The 20,951-nt window shown below is 47.4% G+C and overlaps 1 protein-coding gene across 6 annotated transcripts in view; it reads left to right on the top strand.

The window, feature by feature from the left end:
• Positions 1–18,038, top strand: part of LOC144179413 (farnesyl pyrophosphate synthase-like) — a 42,430-nt gene extending 24,392 nt beyond the window's left edge. For 3 of the 6 annotated variants that reach the window (XM_077707762.1, XM_077707760.1, XM_077707763.1), the window contains 2 exons: positions 9,480–9,692; positions 17,418–18,033. In XM_077707762.1, coding sequence (XP_077563888.1) covers positions 9,480–9,692; positions 17,418–17,621 — 417 coding nt within the window. In that variant the 3' untranslated portion in view covers positions 17,622–18,033. Of the gene's footprint in view, positions 1–9,479; positions 9,693–17,417 lie in introns of all 6 variants that reach the window. The other 3 variants (XM_077707764.1, XM_077707761.1, XM_077707765.1) reach the window with 3 other exon arrangements.
• Positions 18,039–20,951: the final 2,913 nt, after the last annotated feature.

Here is a 20,951-nt window from a genome sequence, read left to right as displayed (position 1 = left end):
AAAAAGGACAAAAGCGCATCCAATACGTTTTGGAACCATGTAAAATCACTAAGCTCAAAAAACGTTAACCATCAAAAATTCCTGATTGATGAGGAGGGGGATCATTTAGAAGGAGAGCACGCGTTGGCGCATAATCATCGAGTGATTAGTGAGAAGTTTAGTTTAAGAAGTTTAGGGAAACCAGCACCGATAAGATCAGCGCCACAGAAGACTGCGGAAAGGCAAATAAGTTTGAGCAACCTTGATTGAAAAAAAAGCAGAGCAAAAGGTTTCCCCCCAGACAGCTGTGGGCCCGTACGGAATACCAATGAAACTAATAAACCTGCTTGGACCTAAAAGTAAGGAATCGTTTATGAGAGCAATGGATAAGGTGATAGAAACCAAACAAATACCAGAGGACTGGTTAGAAAGTAGGATGAATTTAATATATAAAGGCAGAGGAGACAAAGCCAGTATTGATTCATACAGACCACTCACAGTAACGTCAGTGGTGTATAGATTCGTAATGCAGGCGATAAAATCAGAACTTCAAGCATGGATGGAAGAAAATGAAATACTTGGGGAACTGTAGAATGGATTTAGACAAGACAGGCGACTGGATGACAATCTGTTCGTCATAACGCAATGCATTGATATTGCGAAAGCAGAGAATAGACCACTATGGATTAAGTTCTCGGACATTACAGGGGCTTATGACAACGTAAACAGAGAACGGCTGTGGAGAATGCTGAAACTCCAGGGATTAGATGACGAGTTAGTACAGTTCCTTATAGCAATATATAAAGACAATAGAGTGCACCTTACTTGGGAAGGACAGAAATGCGCCCAGCAGGTCAACATCCATCGGGGACTGAAACAGGGATGCCCTTTGAGCCCAATACTGTTCATGATTTACATGGCAGGGTTAGAAAAGAAACCGGAAGAAAGTCAAGTACGGTTTAGCCTAACCCATATGCTGCAAGGCGAAGTGGTACAGCAGCATATTCCGGGAATGTTATACGCAGACGACATTGTTCTTTTAGCTGATAACCAAAGCGATATGCAGCGGCTAATAAATATTAGCGGCCAGGAAGCCACTGACCTCGGGTTAAATTTCAGTGCAGAAAAATCAGGAATAATGGTTTTCAATGACGCTACCACCGACGTATTGTCTATCCAGCAAGGCGAATTACCTAGAGTGAAGGAATATAAATATTTGGGAGTGTGGATAAACGAAGGGATAACTACTTAAGTACTCACGAGGAGCAACTTAAGGTTAAGGGAAAGCGAAACGCAGCATAGAGCTCTGTGGGGGTGTAACAAATATGAAGTAGTAAGAGGAATGTGGAAAGGGGTAATGGTTCCGGGTCTCACGTTTGCGAATGCTGTACTCTGCTTAAAATCAGACGTTCTATCAGGCCTTGAAGTAAACCAGATAACGGTAGGACGTTTGGCCTTAGGCGCGCATGGAAAAACAACTAACGAAGAAGTTCAGGGAGATATGGGCTGGGCGTCGTTTGAAGTTAGAGAAGCTCAGAGTAAAATATGCTTTGAGATGAGGTTGAGGGCAATGGATCAACGAAGGTGGGAAGCTAAGGTTTTTAGGTACCTATACTTGAAAAGCGTGGACACGCCGTGGTTAAGAAAGACTAGAAGACTAACGATTAAATACGGAAAGAACAGTGGAGAATCCAAAACAGCCAAGGTAACCAAGAAAGAGGCAAGGCAGATTGAAACGAATAAATGGAGGGAAAAAATGGAAGCTAAAATGTAGTTAGAGATGTACAGGGCTGAGAAAATGAACATCAGAAAGGAAAATTTCTACGATAATTCCCAGGGCAGTGCTTTGCTTTTTGAGGCTAGGGCAGGTTGCCTGCGAACTAAGAGTTTTGTGCGGAAGTATTCACAAAATGATGGGGTATGTGTGGTCTGCGGAAAAGAAACAGAAACTATGCGGCACATAGTGTTAGAATGTGAGGGTATCCATCCAAAACTACATGAAGGGAATATTGGGCGTCCAGAAGCCCTGGGATTTAAGGGTATCAGAGAGGAAGTTAACTTCAAGGCTGTCGAGGGGACGAAAAGAAGATTAGAATGCTGGTGGACGAAAAGCAGAGAGGGGAATATTGCCTAGGACAGTTACCACCTGTAACAGGGAAAAGAAAGTATTTCGGGCCTAATAAGCTTTGGTGCCTGCCCTAAGCAGCGCTAGTATTAAACCAAGAGTGTAAAACATGGTTATATTCGTCCTTTTTGGTAAGATGACATGTCATCACCCCGCTTCAAAGGGGAAACCAATAGTAATCATCATCATCATCATGAGGAAAACCAGGAGTACACAAATAAACCATACCTAACTATTTGAAATGCGACATTACTTGTCAATGGTTTTTACAAAAACAAACAAAAAAGCGAGATAAAAATGGTGCTGAGGAGAAGCGATATAAAAGTCCCAGAAGAACAAAAAAATGCTGGTTCGAGTGGTGTGGAGCGCCAAAAGAGAAGATAAAGATCAAAGCATCCAGATGGTACTGTGGGCTCGGGCGGCGCCAGTAACTACGTTCGACTGGTTTAACCAGATGAATCCGCTTCGTCTGGTTGATCTGGTCTAGATTTGTCTGGTTTAACCAGATGAATCTACTAACAGACACAAACACTGCTGCAGCCAGTAAGCCAATCGTGATCTCGCGACGTCATTGTTATGACAAAGGCTACAGTATCAGGCTTAACAGCTGGAAAATCTTTTCTTCTAAAGTGTTTTGTAATTCTATTTTTTTTGTATCTCTTGTGAGATGTCTTTTAAGTCATTAGTATTTCACCCCCGTTCCATAAAATTCAGTTTGAAGAAAGCACTTGTCGTTGTCGTCTTTGTTTGTGTTCTTTTTTCTTGCGCTGAAGCTGCAAGTTGCAAAATCGCCTTTCTATCCAAAAAAAAAAGCTATTTAACGCTTGAAATCTTATGTGAGGGTAAGAACGCGCTAATCGAAGACCAAATCAACGCGATAACGCATCGAGGGATTACAGACGAAGTTCGTGTCGCTGTACAGCTGGCGGGCAGGGCGACGCTGTGTATGTCGACGCTACGTACGCAAGAACCAAACGTAAAAGTCGAATCTCACGGACATCCCTGAGACGCGCGCACACTGTTTGCGTTCTGCGCATGCGCCATAATCACCCGTGAAAGCTCTACGTACGTGAAGTTCGTACGCACCTGAAACGAAAGCTATTTATTCTGCTTCCCCGTGAGTGCTCTACCTTCGATTAAGCATGCTTAGCAGTTAGTTGAGGTTCGTGAAGGTAAACTGATACTAGGTGAATTGCTGGAATTACCGCACGAATCAACGATCGCGCAGAGCAAGTGGCGTTGATTGATTGATTGATTGATTGATTGATTGATTGATTGATTGATTGATTGATTGATTGATTGATTGATTGATTGTACCGAAGAGATCTCTCCTACCCTTTTGTCTAAATGTTCACGTCACTTACTGCAGCAACCTTTCTGCAAAGATTAAAATGATCAGAACAGAGAGAGGGCGGAAGAGAGCGCTCCTGTGGTTTACGCGGAAATCACACTATTGGAAATTCCAGGAACGCCGGAACAGGGGGTGGGGGGCCAATTTTAGCCAATTTTACGTTGCCAATTTTACGTAGCCAATTTTACGTTGATAACACTCACAAGACACGAAAGCCGCCCCGGATTGTGGGACCGACACGTTGACGTTGGTCGGCTTGGCGGCAATTTGAGGAACATGGGACCGGTTTGTCAATCTCCGTGGGCAGCTTCCCTTGTTCTCCGTGCAGGACCAAGTAGCTAGGGGAAGCGCGCGGCTCCTAGTGAGCAAAGGTGATTTACTCATCACGCTATGGCGGATGAACCATGCATGGACTTCACATCAGTAAGTGGAGGCGGAAAACAAGATGAAGAGTGATACCGCACAGGCTGAAAGAGTGCCGACGAGCTTTGTCAGTCTGACCAAAGGGGCAAGGGAGCGAACAGTATTACCCCCAGAAGCGCCGGCGCCACACGAACATTCAACTGAAGGACGGCCGATTGGCTCTCGAAAGTGGACGAGGAATGATGTGGCTCAACGTGAAAAGCACATGAATGGCGTTAGTGAAATGCCCCCACCGGCATGTGGGATTTGGCGGCAAGGTATGCGCGGGCCAGGGCCCTTGAGTGTTGCGTTCAGCCAAGGATGCCGCATTGTCGTGCAACAAAACTTATAAATGGAAGTTGTACTGTAGTCCCGGATGCACGGACTCCACTAGGTAGGGTCCGGTCGACTGGCGGGTTCAGCTTACCTCTTTTCCCCCTCCCTTTCATGCCTTTGTCGAACCCGCAGGAGCGCAGTCCTGACGTTGAATGTGAACATCTTCGACAGAACTTTGTCTGGTTGGGTTAAACTTGAGGAAGGGGTAAATACACCGAACAAGGGCGTTTCTTGAAAATGGTCTCAGCGTTTCGGAGCGTGCTCTGCCCCTGGGGCTTTTTCTTTTGTCTACCAAATTGCTTGCGCACAATGCTCCGCTAGTTACGTCGGCAAAACACGGAACTTCCCAGGCCCCTTCCGACAGCACAAAAACGACGTTCGCAAGTCTGACATTCTGTGCAGTGCATTGGCCGAACACTGTGAGAACGCTGACCAGAGGATCGACGTCGACGTCGAGCAGGTGATTGGCACCGAAACAAATAACTCACAAAGACACTCTTCGAGTCCTGGCACATACAAGGGTCTCGGGGTGGCCTGAATAGATCCCTAGGAGCCCTTCCTGCCATCTACTCCCACGGCTTCCGACGCGCAAGACAAGATGCGAGTAAAAAAAAGGAAAAAGCCACCTTATAAAACTTGCACCGTGCGGTCGAATACAGTTGGGACCACTTTTAATAAACGCCGTTGGTTCGTGTATTTGCCTCTTCCTGAAGTCCTCAGGTTCGCGCAAGGCGTGCTAGCTTTCCATAGGGGGCTACATGTAATCTAGCTGCAAGGAGAGTTCGGACGTATCGTACGTGAGGCATTTAGCTTTAGTGAATGGAGTGAACAGCAAAAAACGCCGCGGCAGCGTTCAACCCCACCTAAAAGCTATAGTTGTTGCACTGGGTCACCTCTTCTTGACCTATTTTCCACGTGGTGTCGAACTTGCAACCGCGTTATGCGTGTGTTTGTTGCGAGTATTGCAGTCTTGCCGTGCGCCCAAGGCGTGTCCTCCTTGTGAGTGCTGTGCTGCAGAGAGGGCAACTTTCACTTTTCCAATCGGACAGCACCGTTTGTGGACACTTCCTGACGTAGGGAACCACGAAACGACTGGTAGATAAAAAGGCTGTGCTGCGGCTCGCCCAGTGCATTCTTAATTTGATTCTCACCCTGACTTGTAAACACGTTACGAATAAGGAAGTTCACCTTGTAAAAAGCTGCACTAGCCTTTTCGCTCAGAAGGTGCGACGGCGACCGGCTCCAGTACCGGGCCCGAACATGTACCATTCTCTACCATTAGTAGTTCGGTAGGCCGGATTTGTCATGTTATTTTAAAGACGATAGGCTTTCTTGGGCTACTTAAACCCAAAAAGTTTGGTCTGTCTGTATGTCTGTCACTCCATTCAGCCACCTTTTTTTTTCTTTATTGTCGATTCAGCCACCCGACGAAAGCAAAACAATGCCTGCGCAATAGTCTTATATAGTCGCAGCTAAATATACCCGTCTAAGTCCGGTGTAATGTTCATACTTGTCAACATTGTTGAAAAAGAACAAGACATTACGCAAATATGAGGCAACAAAATTAATGCAGAAGTGATATTTGCAGTGTTCCTTTATAAAAAAGTCAAACATGCTTGACTTTTGCGAAATTAAATACTTTATCAACTGCAGAAAAAGAATTCACTCCGCCGTCGCCTGCTGTCGCCCGCGCCACTATAGCTTCTGGCGCCATTTTAAAAAATCAACCGGCAACAGTTACGAGAGGTTCCACGAGATAGGTTCCACGTTCTGCTTGCAACGCACGTGGAGTAGGGAAACGCGGTTCTATAAAAGTTGAAGTAGGGCGCCTCGATTCACTCCCGTCTTCGCCGTACGACAGCGTTGGCATCGAGACACCCGGTTTGGAGCAGTGGAACGCAGGAAATTTTAAATGATTCAAGCAAACCTTTGGCATCTTTACCTTGAAAGGAGCGCGACGCAAGAGGAACAACATGAGAGGTGAGCGGGAAAGCGAAGGGAGGCATTTACTTGGCAAAAGTCGATAAAGACTATTGTCTTTTGACGACATTTGCAACGGAAGGAGCAGATACACTGCCAATTTATTTGTTTTGTTTTTTTTTTCATGAAAATGTAAAATTCCTTACTCGTGCACGTTAGACTACAAGCGTACGGGGACCGTCAGCGCAGTTTCTAAACTAAAGTAGTCGCCAAACTTATTTTAGGTGTTGGATGGGACAGCCCAACCAATGGCGTTTATTAACAGCAGTCCTGACGTTTCGTAGCCTACTCGGCCCCTCGGGCTTTTTCTTTTCGTCGACAAAATTACTTGTGGTTCTCACGTTGCATTTGCGATTAGACGAAGCCGTGCGTAACAAAAAGATGGTTAGCATGACAAATAGAAAAAACCGATTTGTTTTCTCACGAACGAAACTCAGATTTGAATAACCTAAAAGTTTTCAGGTACATAGAAAATGCAAAACAAGCGGTGTATCGAACCCCCAAAAATACCGGCTCGGTTACGATTCAAGTTCAGGCGATTTCATTTCGTTGGGGTTCAGTTCTGGCTCGACTAAACCACATACCGAAACGGTTCCCCAACCGGTTCGATGAGTTCAATTATCGTCTAAGTGAGAAAACATTTATTATTTTAAAGCAAGAATAAAAAGAAAATACAAACAAAAATACAGAATGCTGCTGTTTCCTGATAACAGGGGTGGAATTTCAAAGCGGACTCTAAACAATTGGGCGAGATATTAGGAAAACTAATAAAATAGTCATGATTTGCCAGCTACTTTCTCACCGAGACCTTATGTAGCGCAAGGGACTACATAAAGCCACCGCCAAGAGATATCACGGTGGGATGCATGTCAATCCATTCCTTTTTTTTTTTGTTTATATCGAAATCCTCACCGTAAACCACACCGCTAATCCTCGGCGCTAACCTTCATACCCTAGAGTTAGGCCTGAATACAGGCGCATTTAAATACCAGCGTTTAATACCTGCGTTTATACCAGCGGTGTACCACTAAAAAAATCCATGCAGCAGCCACGTAAGCACTACCAATGAATTCCAATATTTGGCCACGTAGAATAATTGATCAGCTGTAACCTACTCGAGGGTGTAAGCCACAATATCGTTAAAAGTAAACTATTTGTTAACCCGCAGTCCTTGCATTATTGTTCTGGTAACTGGAAGGCATTTTGCGATAGCTTCACGGATGTGGGCGTCACTATTAATGTGTCATCGTTCCGCCCGGCCACAGGCCATCGTTCTGTCCGCTGGATTGCGGAATCTTATAATTTAATAAGATTCCGCTTATGTAACTTATTATGTCATTACAAACAGCGAAGGTTGATTTGACGAGAGAAGCACGACATGGAATTTTTTTGGAGAGGCGCTATTTATTTCGTCGACAGCAGTACATCCCCTCCGGAACGAGTAGCAGTAGCAGTTGAGTAGCGAATCGGGCAGTCGGTAAACGTGTACCGCTAGAAACAAATATGAGCTGAAAACTTCACAGAACAAGGGGAAAGGAACGCTGGTCGAATGGCACAGTGTGCTACCGGGCTGCGTTTCATATATGCGTTATCTTCTTGAGTGCTGTTTTTCCTTCCAAGACGAAATAAGTATTGCCTGCAGGTCGAGAGGCGCAGGTTTTCGGAAACATGAGTAAGTGCGCATCATACGCTATCAGTGTTCCCTTCTAAATCTATTATTATTTGTGCCTATTTAAAAACGCGATCTCGTCTGCTTTACCCTCCTGAAACTGAGGAAATTATACCAGGAACCACGGCACTCGCTTCCTTTGATTGGATGACACGTTTGTTGCCAAAGGTGGAAAAAGGGGGGGATGCGTATGCAGCAATATCCACCTTTCCTGTTTGGCGTATTCGATTTTGCTTTCTTGCACGTAATAATTTATTACCATGTGATGGACCTCTTCTTTTCGCTGTTTTGTCGTTGAAGCACACTTTTAAAAATATTGTAGCGCTTGACTTCCTGATGCTGGTCCTCTGCTTCGAAGTTCAGCCTATGTTGCAGGGTGGTAGAGCAAATTAAATCACTTGGGAATACTGAACGCGCTTCGAAATGTCGACACATGTACGTTCTAGTTTTCCGTCTACATCAGAAAAACGGTCGCGGGGAACGGCGTTCGAACCGGCATCCTAGTGGTTATCAGCAAGCGGCTCAGCCACTGAGAAACTCCTGCAGGTCACACTTGTCAAGTATTTACACTTTCTAAGTGTGTGACCTTTTAAACAAATTATAAAATGAAAAGCGCTTGCGCACTTCGGTTGTGGGCCTTAATTCATCCTTGCGCAGTGGAGCACTCTTGCAGCCTGGTTGCCTCTATAAAGTCGCAGCGAGGGAAGGGCAAAGTCGTTTCATATCGCCTGTAAGCTGCCGAGAATGAAATTTCGTTTTGTCAGCCGTGCACTCTGCTAAAGCTACGAGAAGGAATAGACCATTGCTACATTGGTGCACAACAAAGAGAGTGTTCGTAGTGTTTTCATTGGACTGGAGGGAGAACTGCATAAGAGGCTACAAAGTTGATGGTACGGGAATGAAAAGGGCCTCAATGGAATTGAACGCGCAATTTGAAGAAGGGGTGGTGGAACCGGTCCGTCGTGCACCGGTAACCGCTATTTATTTTTTCCGTTGAGTTCCAGTTCGAGTTCAGCATGCTCAAAAAATACTGGTTCAGGTACGGGTGCAGTTCCGGCAAAAATACCGGGTCGGTTTCTATTTCCGCGTTTAGGGATCGGTTCCGGTTCGACGCCCTGAAAAAGGGGAGCTTTCGCTTCACAACCCTCCCCCCCCCCATTCCCTGAACCCTACTAAAAATAAAGTTCCGGCGTCACTGGAGAATTGTGACGCGGGAAGTCATAATTTTGCATACCTAGTGCAGAATATTAACTCAGTTGGACACGAAAAATGGGCCCCTGTGAACTGTGCTCTGTGCCGAATTTCTGGCACAATTCTTTTGGCTGAAGCCTAATTTTTCTTCGCCTCATAAACAGGGTATACCTCGAATGGACCTACGGTTAACATCACCAGTTCTCTCTTTCACGTCACTGCGCCAGGCCACTTGCGGGTCCAAAAACCTCAGTTCCCGAAATAAACATAGGACGAAAACCTTTCTCGCGGACAAAACCGCATAGTCTGCGTTGGATAAACATATCCAGCATTCGTTATTCCGAAAGAATGAAATCTACCAAATTTCAACGCTCAGTACTAGGAGTTGTTGCCTTGTAGTAAAACCGAAGTTTTCTTGTTTTCTTCGATCCACTGTGCATTTGCAGGCTGGTGTAGTGGACAAAGCAGTGCACAAGAAAGCACACGAAGCATGCACGGCCTTGGGGCAGATCTACATGGTGCACAACGACTTCAACGACTGGCACAGTTGTCCCGAGGTCATGGGCAGGGTTGGAACTGACATCGTGGAGCACAAGCACACATGGTTCCTCATCACCGCCCTCAAGCTGGCATCGCCAGAGCAAGTACAAATAATTAAGGTAAAACTTACCTGAAGTAGGCCGGTGACGTTCTTTGGCAAAACTATTACTTCTCCACCACCTACATTCGTCATAGCTAGGTCTGTTTCTCCAGAAACTTTACCACGTCTCTAGTCTTTTCGTTAGTTATTAACCTGTAAATTATGGCGACGGCAACGGCTTCGTGAAAACTGCTGCAAAGTGTTATTGCGCTTTTAACCGCCGTGTCGGGGTAGTGAAAAAAGCGGAGGTGACATGTCCCTTCCCTCCACCCTCGTCCGTCTGGCAGTTTCCACCTGCAGCAGCCTCACCCATCCACCAGCTTAGTGAAGGCGTCCTAGCTGGGCAGTACCGTCGCCCAATGCCCCCCCCCCCCCCCCCCCAACGCCAACAGAATGTTTTTGAGTGCAAGTCCAGCCTTTCCTGCGCAGTTTTTACATCTGCCGCTGCGTAGTTTTGGTAACATCAAGAATGACATCGGGTGAGTGGGACCGTTGGTGTACACAAAACTTTAAAAACTCAAGGAAAGAAAAAGAACGACAAAAAACGTGCACCCGTGGCTCAATGTAAATTTTGGTCTTCTGAAAATATGTCCACGTCCTTACCAGATCACCACTCCGGGCTGCGATATTTCCATCCCATTCCTGCGGCGCTCATGTCAATGCAGGTCAGGCAGGAAGAATATATTTCCGTAGTATTCACTGGCATGGCGCGCATGCCGGCCACCATATGTGTCACCATAGCAACAGGGTGCAGGCTCCGGCATGGCGGCGCACACATGATGCCGCCACACCGATCTCAAAAGCACTACCACGACGTTAACTACTGCTTTACGCAGCGTCCTACAGCCTACCTGTCGCAAGAAACGAGTGAAGTCGTCGGCACAAATCAGCTGATTGCCAGCTGCTGTGTTTTGGTATCGGCCGCTGATTGCTCATCTGGCGGCGAGCGCCCTTTCTTTCGGCCGCTTGCCCATAGATGTCGCTAGTCTCCCAGCGAACAATGGGCGCATTACTACGCTGCCGTCGTATCTCATTCACCGTGTGCGTGAACATTCACAACGGTTTCCATATCGGTGTTCCCGGGAACTGCGCAGCAGCGTAGGCATATCGTGCGTTGTGCTGCTTCCTCTCGCAACCGTGGCTCCGTACTTCAGTTGTAACGCGGTCTGGCGGTAACGGGTGGTAATGGCGCATACAACGGATGTTGGGACTGTTTTTTTTTTCTTGCGAGGTACGGGCGCATGCGCAGACACGGTAAGCACTGTCCTGGCGGTTTTCAGTGTTGCCAAGAGGAGAAATCGGCCGCTAAACCTTTCTGTCAATATCATCGAAAAGAGAGGAAACGGCCAATTGTGCACCATGGCATGCGTGGGCGAGCGGGAAATAGTGTCACAATCAAACCCAACGCAGTCTACAAAGCTTCGTAGCTTCGGCGGCGAAGGAGAGGGTGGCGGGACCTGACGGACCAAATGATAGTGACCACAATTCTTTCCGGGCTGAGCAGTGAAATGCCCGTTGAGGAAGGATTTCTTTTCCCGGAACAGATCCTCGGGCAAGCGATGTGCAGCCAATTTTAGAATAGCGCTTGTTGCCTTTGCGTACGCTGAACCCTAAATTTTTGCTTCACGTTACGTCAACACCGCGAGGGGAGTTTTAGTAGAGCGTCTTATCAGTTTTGCATAGCGACACGCTAACTCTTACGGCTCCATCTCTTGAATCGATTGCGAAACGACTCGCACATCGGCCGATTCGGCCGATGTGTTAGCGGAGTGCCGGAGTGCCTGGACTTTTAACGACTATCCAAACCACTGCGAACAAATTTTTCGCCGTTAGTGTTGAATGCAAAGCGTCCATAACATTTGAATATTCTCTTACCTGAGTACGCTCCATAAAAGAAGCCTTGAAACCCCGTGGCGCGTCTTTTGTGTAATCGCACACAGCTCCCTGAACCAGAAGTCCGCGTTTGCCGCACAAATTTTATTCAACTTAAAAAACAATCCATAGATTGATTGTAGGGTTTTACGCACCGACGCAACGCAGGCGATGAGGCGCGCCGTAGTGGAGGGTTCCGCATTAATTTTGTCCACCTGGGGATCTTTAACGTGCGCCGAAATCTCGTACACACGGGCGTTTTTGCTTTTCCCCTCCATCAGAAAAGCGACCTCCGCGGCCGGCAATCGAACCTGCGACCTCGTAAAAAAAAAAAAAACCAGAGATGCCTTTCGAACGAAAACAATGGCACGACATGCGTTGCAAATCTGAAGCACGAGTAGCAAGCGATGAGTTGCCTCCTGCCCGTCGTTATTCGGCACTCACATGTCGCTCTTTGCGGGGTCGAACAGCCCGTCCCTTGCCTTGAGGCTGGCGCGCAAGACGAGAGGGCTTTTAGCCAGGCACACTGTACGTACCCGATGCGAGGTTGAGTCGTGCGTCGCCAAAGATGGATAATCCCGAGCGTGGTAAACACAGTCCGCCTGCGTACGTGCAACATCGCATTTCATCGCGAAGCGATCGAACGAGTCCGCAGCACAGACACAGCTTCGGTAGCCGGCATGGCTGCAAGCTTCGTTCAGACAGTCCATGCCACGGCGATACAGCCTGCGCGAAAGCGGCGTAAAAACCACGCGCCGTATTTAAAAATGCAGGAGCAAGAACTTGGTCCATCAGACGCAAATTACTGCCCACAGATGAGCGGAACCGCGCAGGGTCGTCGCGGAACTGGCCACCATGTCGTGAACCCAAGACGCCTCGCGTACGCACGCTGTCTTGCTGAAATAGCAGACAGTAGAGAGTTTTAGTATAGCGTTTTGTGCCTTTGCGTACGTTAAACAACTGAGCGGAGAGTTTTAGTGCAGCGTGTCGTCGGTTTCGCTTTGCGGTCTTCTAACGATTATGGCACCATCTGTTGAACCGAATGCGAAGCGACACTCATTCGGCTGAACGAGCACCCGGAATTTCGCACGACTACCTAACCAGCGGAACCAAACGCGTCCCCGTTAGTATTGAATGCAAAAGGTGCACAACATGACAGAAATATTCTCCTACATAAGCGCACTCTATAGCGGACGCATTGAAGCCCCGAGGTTACTTGTTTTGGCGATCGCACACAATGCGCAGAACCAAAGGACTGGGTTTCACGTATACAGTTTATTCGACTCAAAAACAATCCAGAAATCCGTTTCGAACACACGCGACGTAACGACGTTACTGGTTGCACTGCGAGGCGGAAGCACAAAAAAAAAAAAACAAATCCGATGTTTTGCCTGCAGCCCGTCGTAAGCATCGCACTCAATTCACGCGATTTGCGGGGCCGACCAGCATCTCACTTCACTCTCGCTCAAGCCGAGAAGGCTTTTAACCACACACACTGAGTTGAATCGTCGCTAGTCCTTACGAATTCCGAACATAGCAAGCGCAGTCCACCCTCAGGAATGCACTGTCGCCTACCCCCGTAAAGCGAACTCGCCAACAGCGCACACGCAGCATCCGACGCCGGCCTGCAGGAGCTTTGTTCGGGCAGTCAGCGGAGCTACATTAGTTTCGCTCACCGCAATAGCAACGTGCAAATCACAGAAGCGATTTAAGAAGACAGGAACAGAAAACTTGTTCTATAAGATGCAAATTACTTCACACAGAGGAACGAAAACGTTGAGTTTCTCCGCTCTACCTGCCGCGATGTTGTAAGCGCAGGGGCACGCGAGGGCCTTAGTGTGCGCACGTTACTTTGCTGAAATAGCTTTGACTTCGTTTTACCGCCGCTAAACGCAAAACCATCTTTGCGTACTACCCGCCGCGGTGGTTCAGTGGCTAAGGCGTTGCGCTGCTGAGCACGAGGTCGCGGGTTCGATTCCCGGCCGCGGCGGCCGCTTTTCTGATGGAGGCGAAAAGCAAAAACGCTCGTGTGTACGGGATTTCGGCGCACGATAAAGATCCCCAGGTGGTCAAAATTAATCCGGAGCCCTCCACTACGGCGCGCCTCATCGCCTGCGTTGCGTCGGCGCGTTAAACCCTACAATCAATCAATCAATCTTTGCGTACTGCGCATGCACAGTGCGACCGACGCAAGGGAATAGCGTACGGTAACACTTTGCGTAGGGCTGAAAACGGTATACCAAAACTCTAGTTTTAGCCTTCCGGATGCTCCGTTTCTTCCGTCGGTACCGTGTTGACCGAGACCCGACTGCGCTTTCGCGCGTGGCCTCGGCGAAAAGACGCACCCCACCGTAACGAATTAGCGGGCATGGTGAGGTCCGGCCCGCGGAACTAATCCACCGTACCGGAACGAATGCGCAAGTGCCCAGTCGGGCCTCGGTAAACACGGTAAGCACCGAAGACACAGAGCATACAGAACGCTATGAGTCTGCTAGAGAGAGTTTTAGCACTCTCGTCTCACGTCAGCTATACTCGAAACCAGCGTGGCATGCGGCGCATGTGTAATGCGAACGCCGTAAAGAAATAGCGTACGCTAGCTTTTTGCGTACGGCTGCGTACGCTAATCTGAAGCTCTGCGTCATCTGGCAGCGCTAGAAAGCGTTGTTTTCCCTCCTGAGCTGGGTGAAGCTCATGTGAAGCTTACTTCGCAACAAATTCCTCCAGAGCCCTCCCTCGTAGCTACACCCTTTCGTTCTTCGGCCCGGCGGTGCTCTCGGGGAAAGATAGAGAGACCGCCGCGGCGACGGTGAAACAAAGGACCGGGAGCCCGCAATGACGGCGGTAAATTAACTGCATCTGCTTATACTGTGAAGCAGTATACCTCTAACCAGCCAAGGAACTTTTCATGTCCCCGTCAGCAGAAAACTCCCAGGCTACTACTGGATACACAAAGAAGCATCCCAGGCTACTACTGGCTACTGGTTACACCCAGACTACACAAAAAAACTACTGGCCCCGCCAGGGATCGAACCTGGGCCCGCATAGAGAAGAGGAGCGATAGCCCGTCGTCTTGCCGACTCAGCTACGCCCACACGTGGAGACGGGGATACAGACGGTGGTTTGGATTCAGCGTCTGGGTAGGGGGAGGGCGCTTTTTGGAGGTGACACATGAAACGAAAGTGAGAGGGAGGCACTGAGAGAGGCGACGCCGTAGCCGCGCGTGCCGCCCTCCTCCTTACCCTTCGAAAGACGCTCCTCTCAGTTTTATTTCTCCCGACGCTTTTGCGTTCTGGACGCTGCACCGGCGAATTCCAGGTAACGGTTGACAGAGCCTCTTGTTTCCCTCTTCGTAGAGCCACGTGTGTGAATTCAAGTGGAGCCGAATGGCTAATCGTTGTGGGTGTCGTTCGCAGCTTCGCAGTCCAACCACCTTCACAGCGTGGATTGAAGCCAATTTTTTTTTCTTGTACGTTGTCACTGGCGAGACATGACTGCTTTATTTGTTTTTCGTGATCAGCACAAGCTCTTGTGAATAGCGGAAGTGGTAGTATGTATGCTAGCATGTTCCGGCCTGCCTATGTTTCTGCGATTCATTACAATTTTTTCGACCGACACCTCGTTGATTGTTACATGTCGACGTATAGAAACACTAAGAAGGTTACAGCTGCCCGTTTTCGCTTTCAAACGAGCGACAGAAAATTGCGTTGAGAAATGCCTGCAAGAATTACAGCATTAAGATGGTCATACTGGCATGTGGCATGGATACTTGAAATCAGGAGGTTAAAAAATTTGAAAGGCCCTCGGCTGCTCCAAACGTGTAGTACGCCGGCGAAACGTCAAGTCACGTCACGCAGTTTTAATAAAGCATCGCTTTCAGGGCACTATATGGAACGTTTTCGCAGCATTTCATTGCACCTCAAAAGTACTTTTATGTTGGGATTTTTTCTGAGTTATTTCTGTGTTCTTTATTTCATTTTACCACATTTCTTTGTCAACATATAGGTTAAGGAGCGTTCTCGGTCTGTTTAATTCGGCTTACTTAATGTGAAAGCTGGGCTTTACAACAGTATGGGGAAACACTTCAACTGTACTCGTTATAATGCAAGCTTAATGATTTATACGAAATTGCCAATATCTTTTTACGAAAACTTTTAGCTGTTAGTGTAAAAAATTTAAATTAAGAAATTATAAATGTACCGGCAGCCGCTTTGAGACTTCTGTGACAGAATGATGCGACTAATCATAGAGAGGAGTGTGCCAGTTTCAAGACTTCTTTTTGTAATATTGCCCCAAAATTTGGAATGCTTGTACATACTAGGTAATTGATTAGCGCACAACAAGACAGATTAAAATAAGATAAGCATTCTGTTGATGCGAGGTGGCAACCAAGTGGGAGATGATTTTAAGCTGAGGTTTCAAACATTTCTTGGCTACAGTAGCCCTCCACAAGCCCTCCACGATGTGAATGCCTGGTATTGTTATTTTTACACTGTATACAAGTAAACTTTAGTTTCCAAAAAATCGTTAATAAAACAACTTTTCTTCCGTGTTTCAAATATTTGTATCACCTGTGACTAAAAACAAAAAAAAGTAGAGGCGCGGGCGAAGTCATTTTTACACTCAGTACAGCTGGAGAGCGAGAGAGAGACAGAGAGAGAAAACAACTTCACTGGGTGCCCGGGATGGGGTCTTAGAAAAAGGGAGACGTTGGAGATCTTCTTAGGTCTTCTTCCCACCTTTAGGTGAACGCCAGGAGTCTTTGGCAGCCCTAGGTTTAACCCAGCCATGCTACAAACGTATACATGCTACCACTTGAGCTATTCACAAGAGTTTGTCCTGATCACGTGAAGCGGTCATGTTGGCCAATGAATTTTCGGCGGCCGACACGAAAAACCGGACGCAGTTCGTTCACTGCCGTCACTGCCGCCTCCCGACCTCGTAATTCACCGCCGCCGCCGCGATCTCTATTTTTTCGCGGCGCATCGCCAAGCCGGAGAACTGGAAGAACGGAGGGCTGCGGTGACGTATGGTCACGTGAAAGGAGCGCGGGAAGGCACCGGGCGCCGTTGCGCCGACTTAAGGCGGTGAAGGAGAAATTCTGTTAAAGCAAAGCTCGACTACTCTCGTCCAGCGGTTTCGCCGCGGATGCGCAAGTTCACCTTTTGACCGCACACCCTGCGACACACCTCCATTGAAGCGCATCACGTGTCTCGCCGGGCCCGCTTTCGGCACAAGGCCCCGTCGTTCCAGTCGTTCTGCTCAACTAGCAACGGTGGCCGCGGCGGATGCGGCCGCTCAGCTAATGGGCAGCCAACCAAACCCGCAGCCACCCACGCATGCGCCGTTGGGTCTTCTCGGTCTACGTGAGTCGTCTTGCACCCGGAGAAGAGAAACGACGCGTTCGCCGTGAATGGAAGCGAGGCCGGGCTTCTTTCTGTGAGTGTTGCACGGGGCCGAACGGCTTTGGGCCGTGCTCGGCAATACAGCTACATAAAAAGTTAACCAAGCGAAACCAAGACTAAACCAGACCAAGCCAAGCTCTTGCTTTCCATAGCCAAAGCTAGCTGAGTTAAGCAGCAGCCATTTGCTGACTCAACACCGTGACTGTAGCATCAAGGATATGTGGAGAGCAGCAGTGTGATGTGGGACCTACCTAGGCTGTCTATGACAAAAGAGCCTTCCAGACACTTGATATACATGTAGCTTATGACCATTAGGAATGACGGGCTGTGTGATGCATAAACGCTATTCTACCGTCCGGGTCGAGCGATCATAAACTACACTGTACGCGTTGTGTTAGGCAATGTTCTATGAAAAACTATCGCTGTATGGAGCCAACAAAAAAATAAGTACCCGATCTTTCTTTCCTCAGGCACACATTGGCCGTGGCGTTCCGGGTGGCCCTGACGAGGCTGCAGTTAAAGCTGTTTACAACGAACTGAATCTCCAAGACCACTACGTGGAGTATCGAGAGCAAGCCCTACGCGACTTTGAAGCACAGCTGGCCCTGATGCCGCCAAACCTGGCTGAAGCACTCCGTCTCCAAAGGGATATACTGATGGGTCCAGACACCTAAGTGCTCTCACAGTAAGGGGTGTTACCACCTATATTGCCCGTAACGTTTTGGTACTGCCTAAATACTCACGCTGCCTGTGTAGACCGAAGTAGTGAGTGCGTGGAAACTGATAAAAGGCAACTCAGAAGGATGCCGACAGATGACACAGGAACGGGGGGAAATGTACGTCTTCAAAATAGCCGCGCCACCTCAGTTGCAAATTTAAAATGTAGTAAGACATTCTGCTTGAGATGTTACGCTAGTGCATACTTTTATGGTTGTACATTTAGTTAGTTTTATTAAGGCCTAAAGTTATGTGCTTCTGTGGCCTGGGTACAATCGTAATTTTTTGTCCCACATTATGTTCTGGTGAACAGATCTACACTCTGCACACGTATTATAATATTTATTAAAAAGATGACGTGTCAATAAAATCTCTACTTTCCTAAACGGCTGTCTTCTTCTTTCTCCTTATTCCCTTCTATCACGCTAACCAAACGTTGATAATTATTCCTGTCGAGCATAATGTCAAAATAGAGTTTGGAAAGAATGCCTCTTCAAGGGCACTAAACGATAAAAATACAGCGCTTAATGGTCTTGCTGCCAACCCTGAACAAAGAGAGCAAATAATTAATTGTCACATTGTTTATTCAGATGTCAATAAATTGCAGAATTGTTCGCTGATGTACCGGCAGGTACTGTCATAAACAAATGCAATGCGGACGCGCAAATAGCGCAATTTCTTTCTATGTAAGTCAGATTGTCGCATCACTCCATGACAGCAGCACATCTTGTAGATGTGACTTTCAAAATACACCAAAACGCCGTCATTATGTGATCTCCACGAACCGGATTCTTCGATATTGCGTGTTCTTGTTCATATCTTCTTGTTCGCGCTTTATTTGCCTATGAGTTTACATATTACCTCGAACAAAAACTGCGTGAACATGGCAGAAAAAAAGGCATTTACGCTTCACAACGCTTGTGTGGCACAAGACCCATGATTTGTCCTATATGCGGTTCAATGTGTGAAGCGAATATAGGACCATGGGGTCCTCTTTTCAGTGTCACATTATCCGTGGACTGAATAGACGCCACACGCTAATGCACTCACCAGTATGCCCGCATCCTCGGTTTAAATGACGGCGGTATCGTAAGTATGTATGAAGGGTTAGAAAACAAAACCGGTATGAAGAACCCTCGTAGTGCGTCATTGCTAAGAGCATGAAGTTGCTTTTTTGTGTGTCTCAAAACCGTCTCCTTTTAAAGGAACATTGCTCAACAATATAAGCAAAGCCTTATTATTTTGCGAGGAATCGAGTTCACAACTTGTCTGAGGAGAAAAAGGAATGCGCCATTGATGGATTAGTTTTCTTTCACTCTTCTGGTACAAATGCGTTCATGTGACTGTCCAACATTAGTTGTAGCCCTCGTGTACGTAGATTTTATGGGAGCAGAACAACGCATTCAACTTGGCAACATAACCTGACGTGCTGCCCGGTCTCCGAAGGGAGATATCCGAAGCATTGGTGAGATGAGAGCAACCGAAACGTAGCAGATTGGCTAGACGCAAGCGTTTCACTGTATAGTGTTGACTATAGTGTATAGTGTTCATTGTGTAGTATTGACTGCATAGGGTAAGGTTGAGACAGGTTGAATTTAATTAAAACATAAGGAGTACTCTGATAGGAATTGTCTCATGTTCGACAAGCTGGGCTGCTAAATTTAGGTGAGGTGTTTATCGAAACACTGTGGAGAACAGTTGAATTGGAACTGGACAAAAAAACTCAACAAAAGTTTGACACATTTAAAACAATTTTAGCACTGGAGTCAATCAAGCTTCACCTAAAACTTTATTTCGGCAAGTGTAATAAAATGTCAGCGTAAAATCTAAAGGAAACTTGAGTGCGACCTACTAGTCTGTTGACTGATCGTAATAAACTTGAAATTCTGTTGAAATAAAGCTGAAATTGGGTGGCTAATTTGAAAACTGATTTAAAGATAGATGCAAATTTTGGAAATGTTTATAGCATCGTATTGACCGATCTTTACAATACGTTTATTACACCTCGACTAGAATTTTTGTTGGGCTATAGCAAGCCCCCACCCGCATGCTGTAGAATGAAGAACACGCCACACATGCCGCTGTGTGTCGCGTACGCAGCATAACGTGGACTGTATTTCCTCTAAAACAGTGAAGCTATCATGCAGGTGCACCTCACGTGAAAAAGGGCTTCTTTGTCGGCTTTTTTGCATGTTCAGAGGCTGCAACAGATTTAAAATGTGTTATCACAATAGGTTACAGTTCCAACGACCTGGGAGATCTCTCTGAAACACAGAAATGTGTTATTTCGTAGCAGTACTTCTTCGAAGTCTTCGACCGCTCTCTTAACCTCGCTTGCTTAATCCTATGCTATCTCGTCGCATGCCCGGAAGCTTGTCTATGCACATTCCGGCTACCCGCACTACAAACATAAGTTATAGTGTTAAAGCTTACGGGTTTAAATGACAGGAGCTGCCTATGCGGACCCAAAGACTTGCACAAACTGCTGCACGACTGGTAGTGTAGTGCAGGGGAAGCTGCACTACAGCTCCCGCTGACTAAAAGTGATGAACTCTGGCTTCAGTTCATAGAGAGGCTGCGGTGAAACACTGAAAAATCAGGGCCAGGTCTGGTGGTGGTGAGGAAGTGTTGTTTTAGTCCGAGTGCCCTCCTAAGATGGTTACAGCTTTCTAGTGCAGCCGCTCTGCCAACCGGATATGTCATTTGCCCTGGTCTATACGGCACTCTAAACCTGGATAGGTGCTATTTACTGGCAGTGGTATCGCCCTCAAACACCATTCGGGGCTAAGGGAGAGCGACTGGAAGACTTAGTTTTGCATTTAATTGAGGAAAAATTGGAGCAGCTTACACTAGTGGTGAAAGGCTGGACAAACAGCAGAGCTGGGGGCCCCGCTCTCCTCGTCGCAGACCCGGCTGTAGCACCTGGCGTGAGGTTTCGAACTTGCCGCTCAAAGTTCTCCATGACTGGCAAGACGACCTCGTTAGCACGTGCCCGCAGCAACCCGCAGGTACCCGCAGCAACCGGCTTCGTCAACTCGGGTTCTGTAGCGTGAACTCGGCGTTTGTGCTGCCCACTTTATGAGTGGGCGCACGTGAACCGGCGAGGAAAAGAGCGCGCCAGAGATCACGCCACGAACGCTGGGCAGAGTATTCTCGAAGGTTGAGTTAAACTACGCCTTGCGCTAATCACCAGACGCACGCTCACGTGCGCTCGGTATTCTTAACAGCAGAGATGTTTAAGCTCTCAGTTTCGCCTTATAGAGTTATCAGAAAAAAATACCTAGAAA

Source organism: Haemaphysalis longicornis, unplaced genomic scaffold (assembly GCF_048455015.1).
Source record: "Haemaphysalis longicornis isolate Haplotype H1 unplaced genomic scaffold, Haemaphysalis longicornis Haplotype H1 scaffold_4, whole genome shotgun sequence".
NCBI lineage: Eukaryota > Metazoa > Arthropoda > Arachnida > Ixodida > Ixodidae > Haemaphysalis > Haemaphysalis longicornis.
This window is presented reverse-complemented; position numbering and strand designations above follow the sequence as displayed.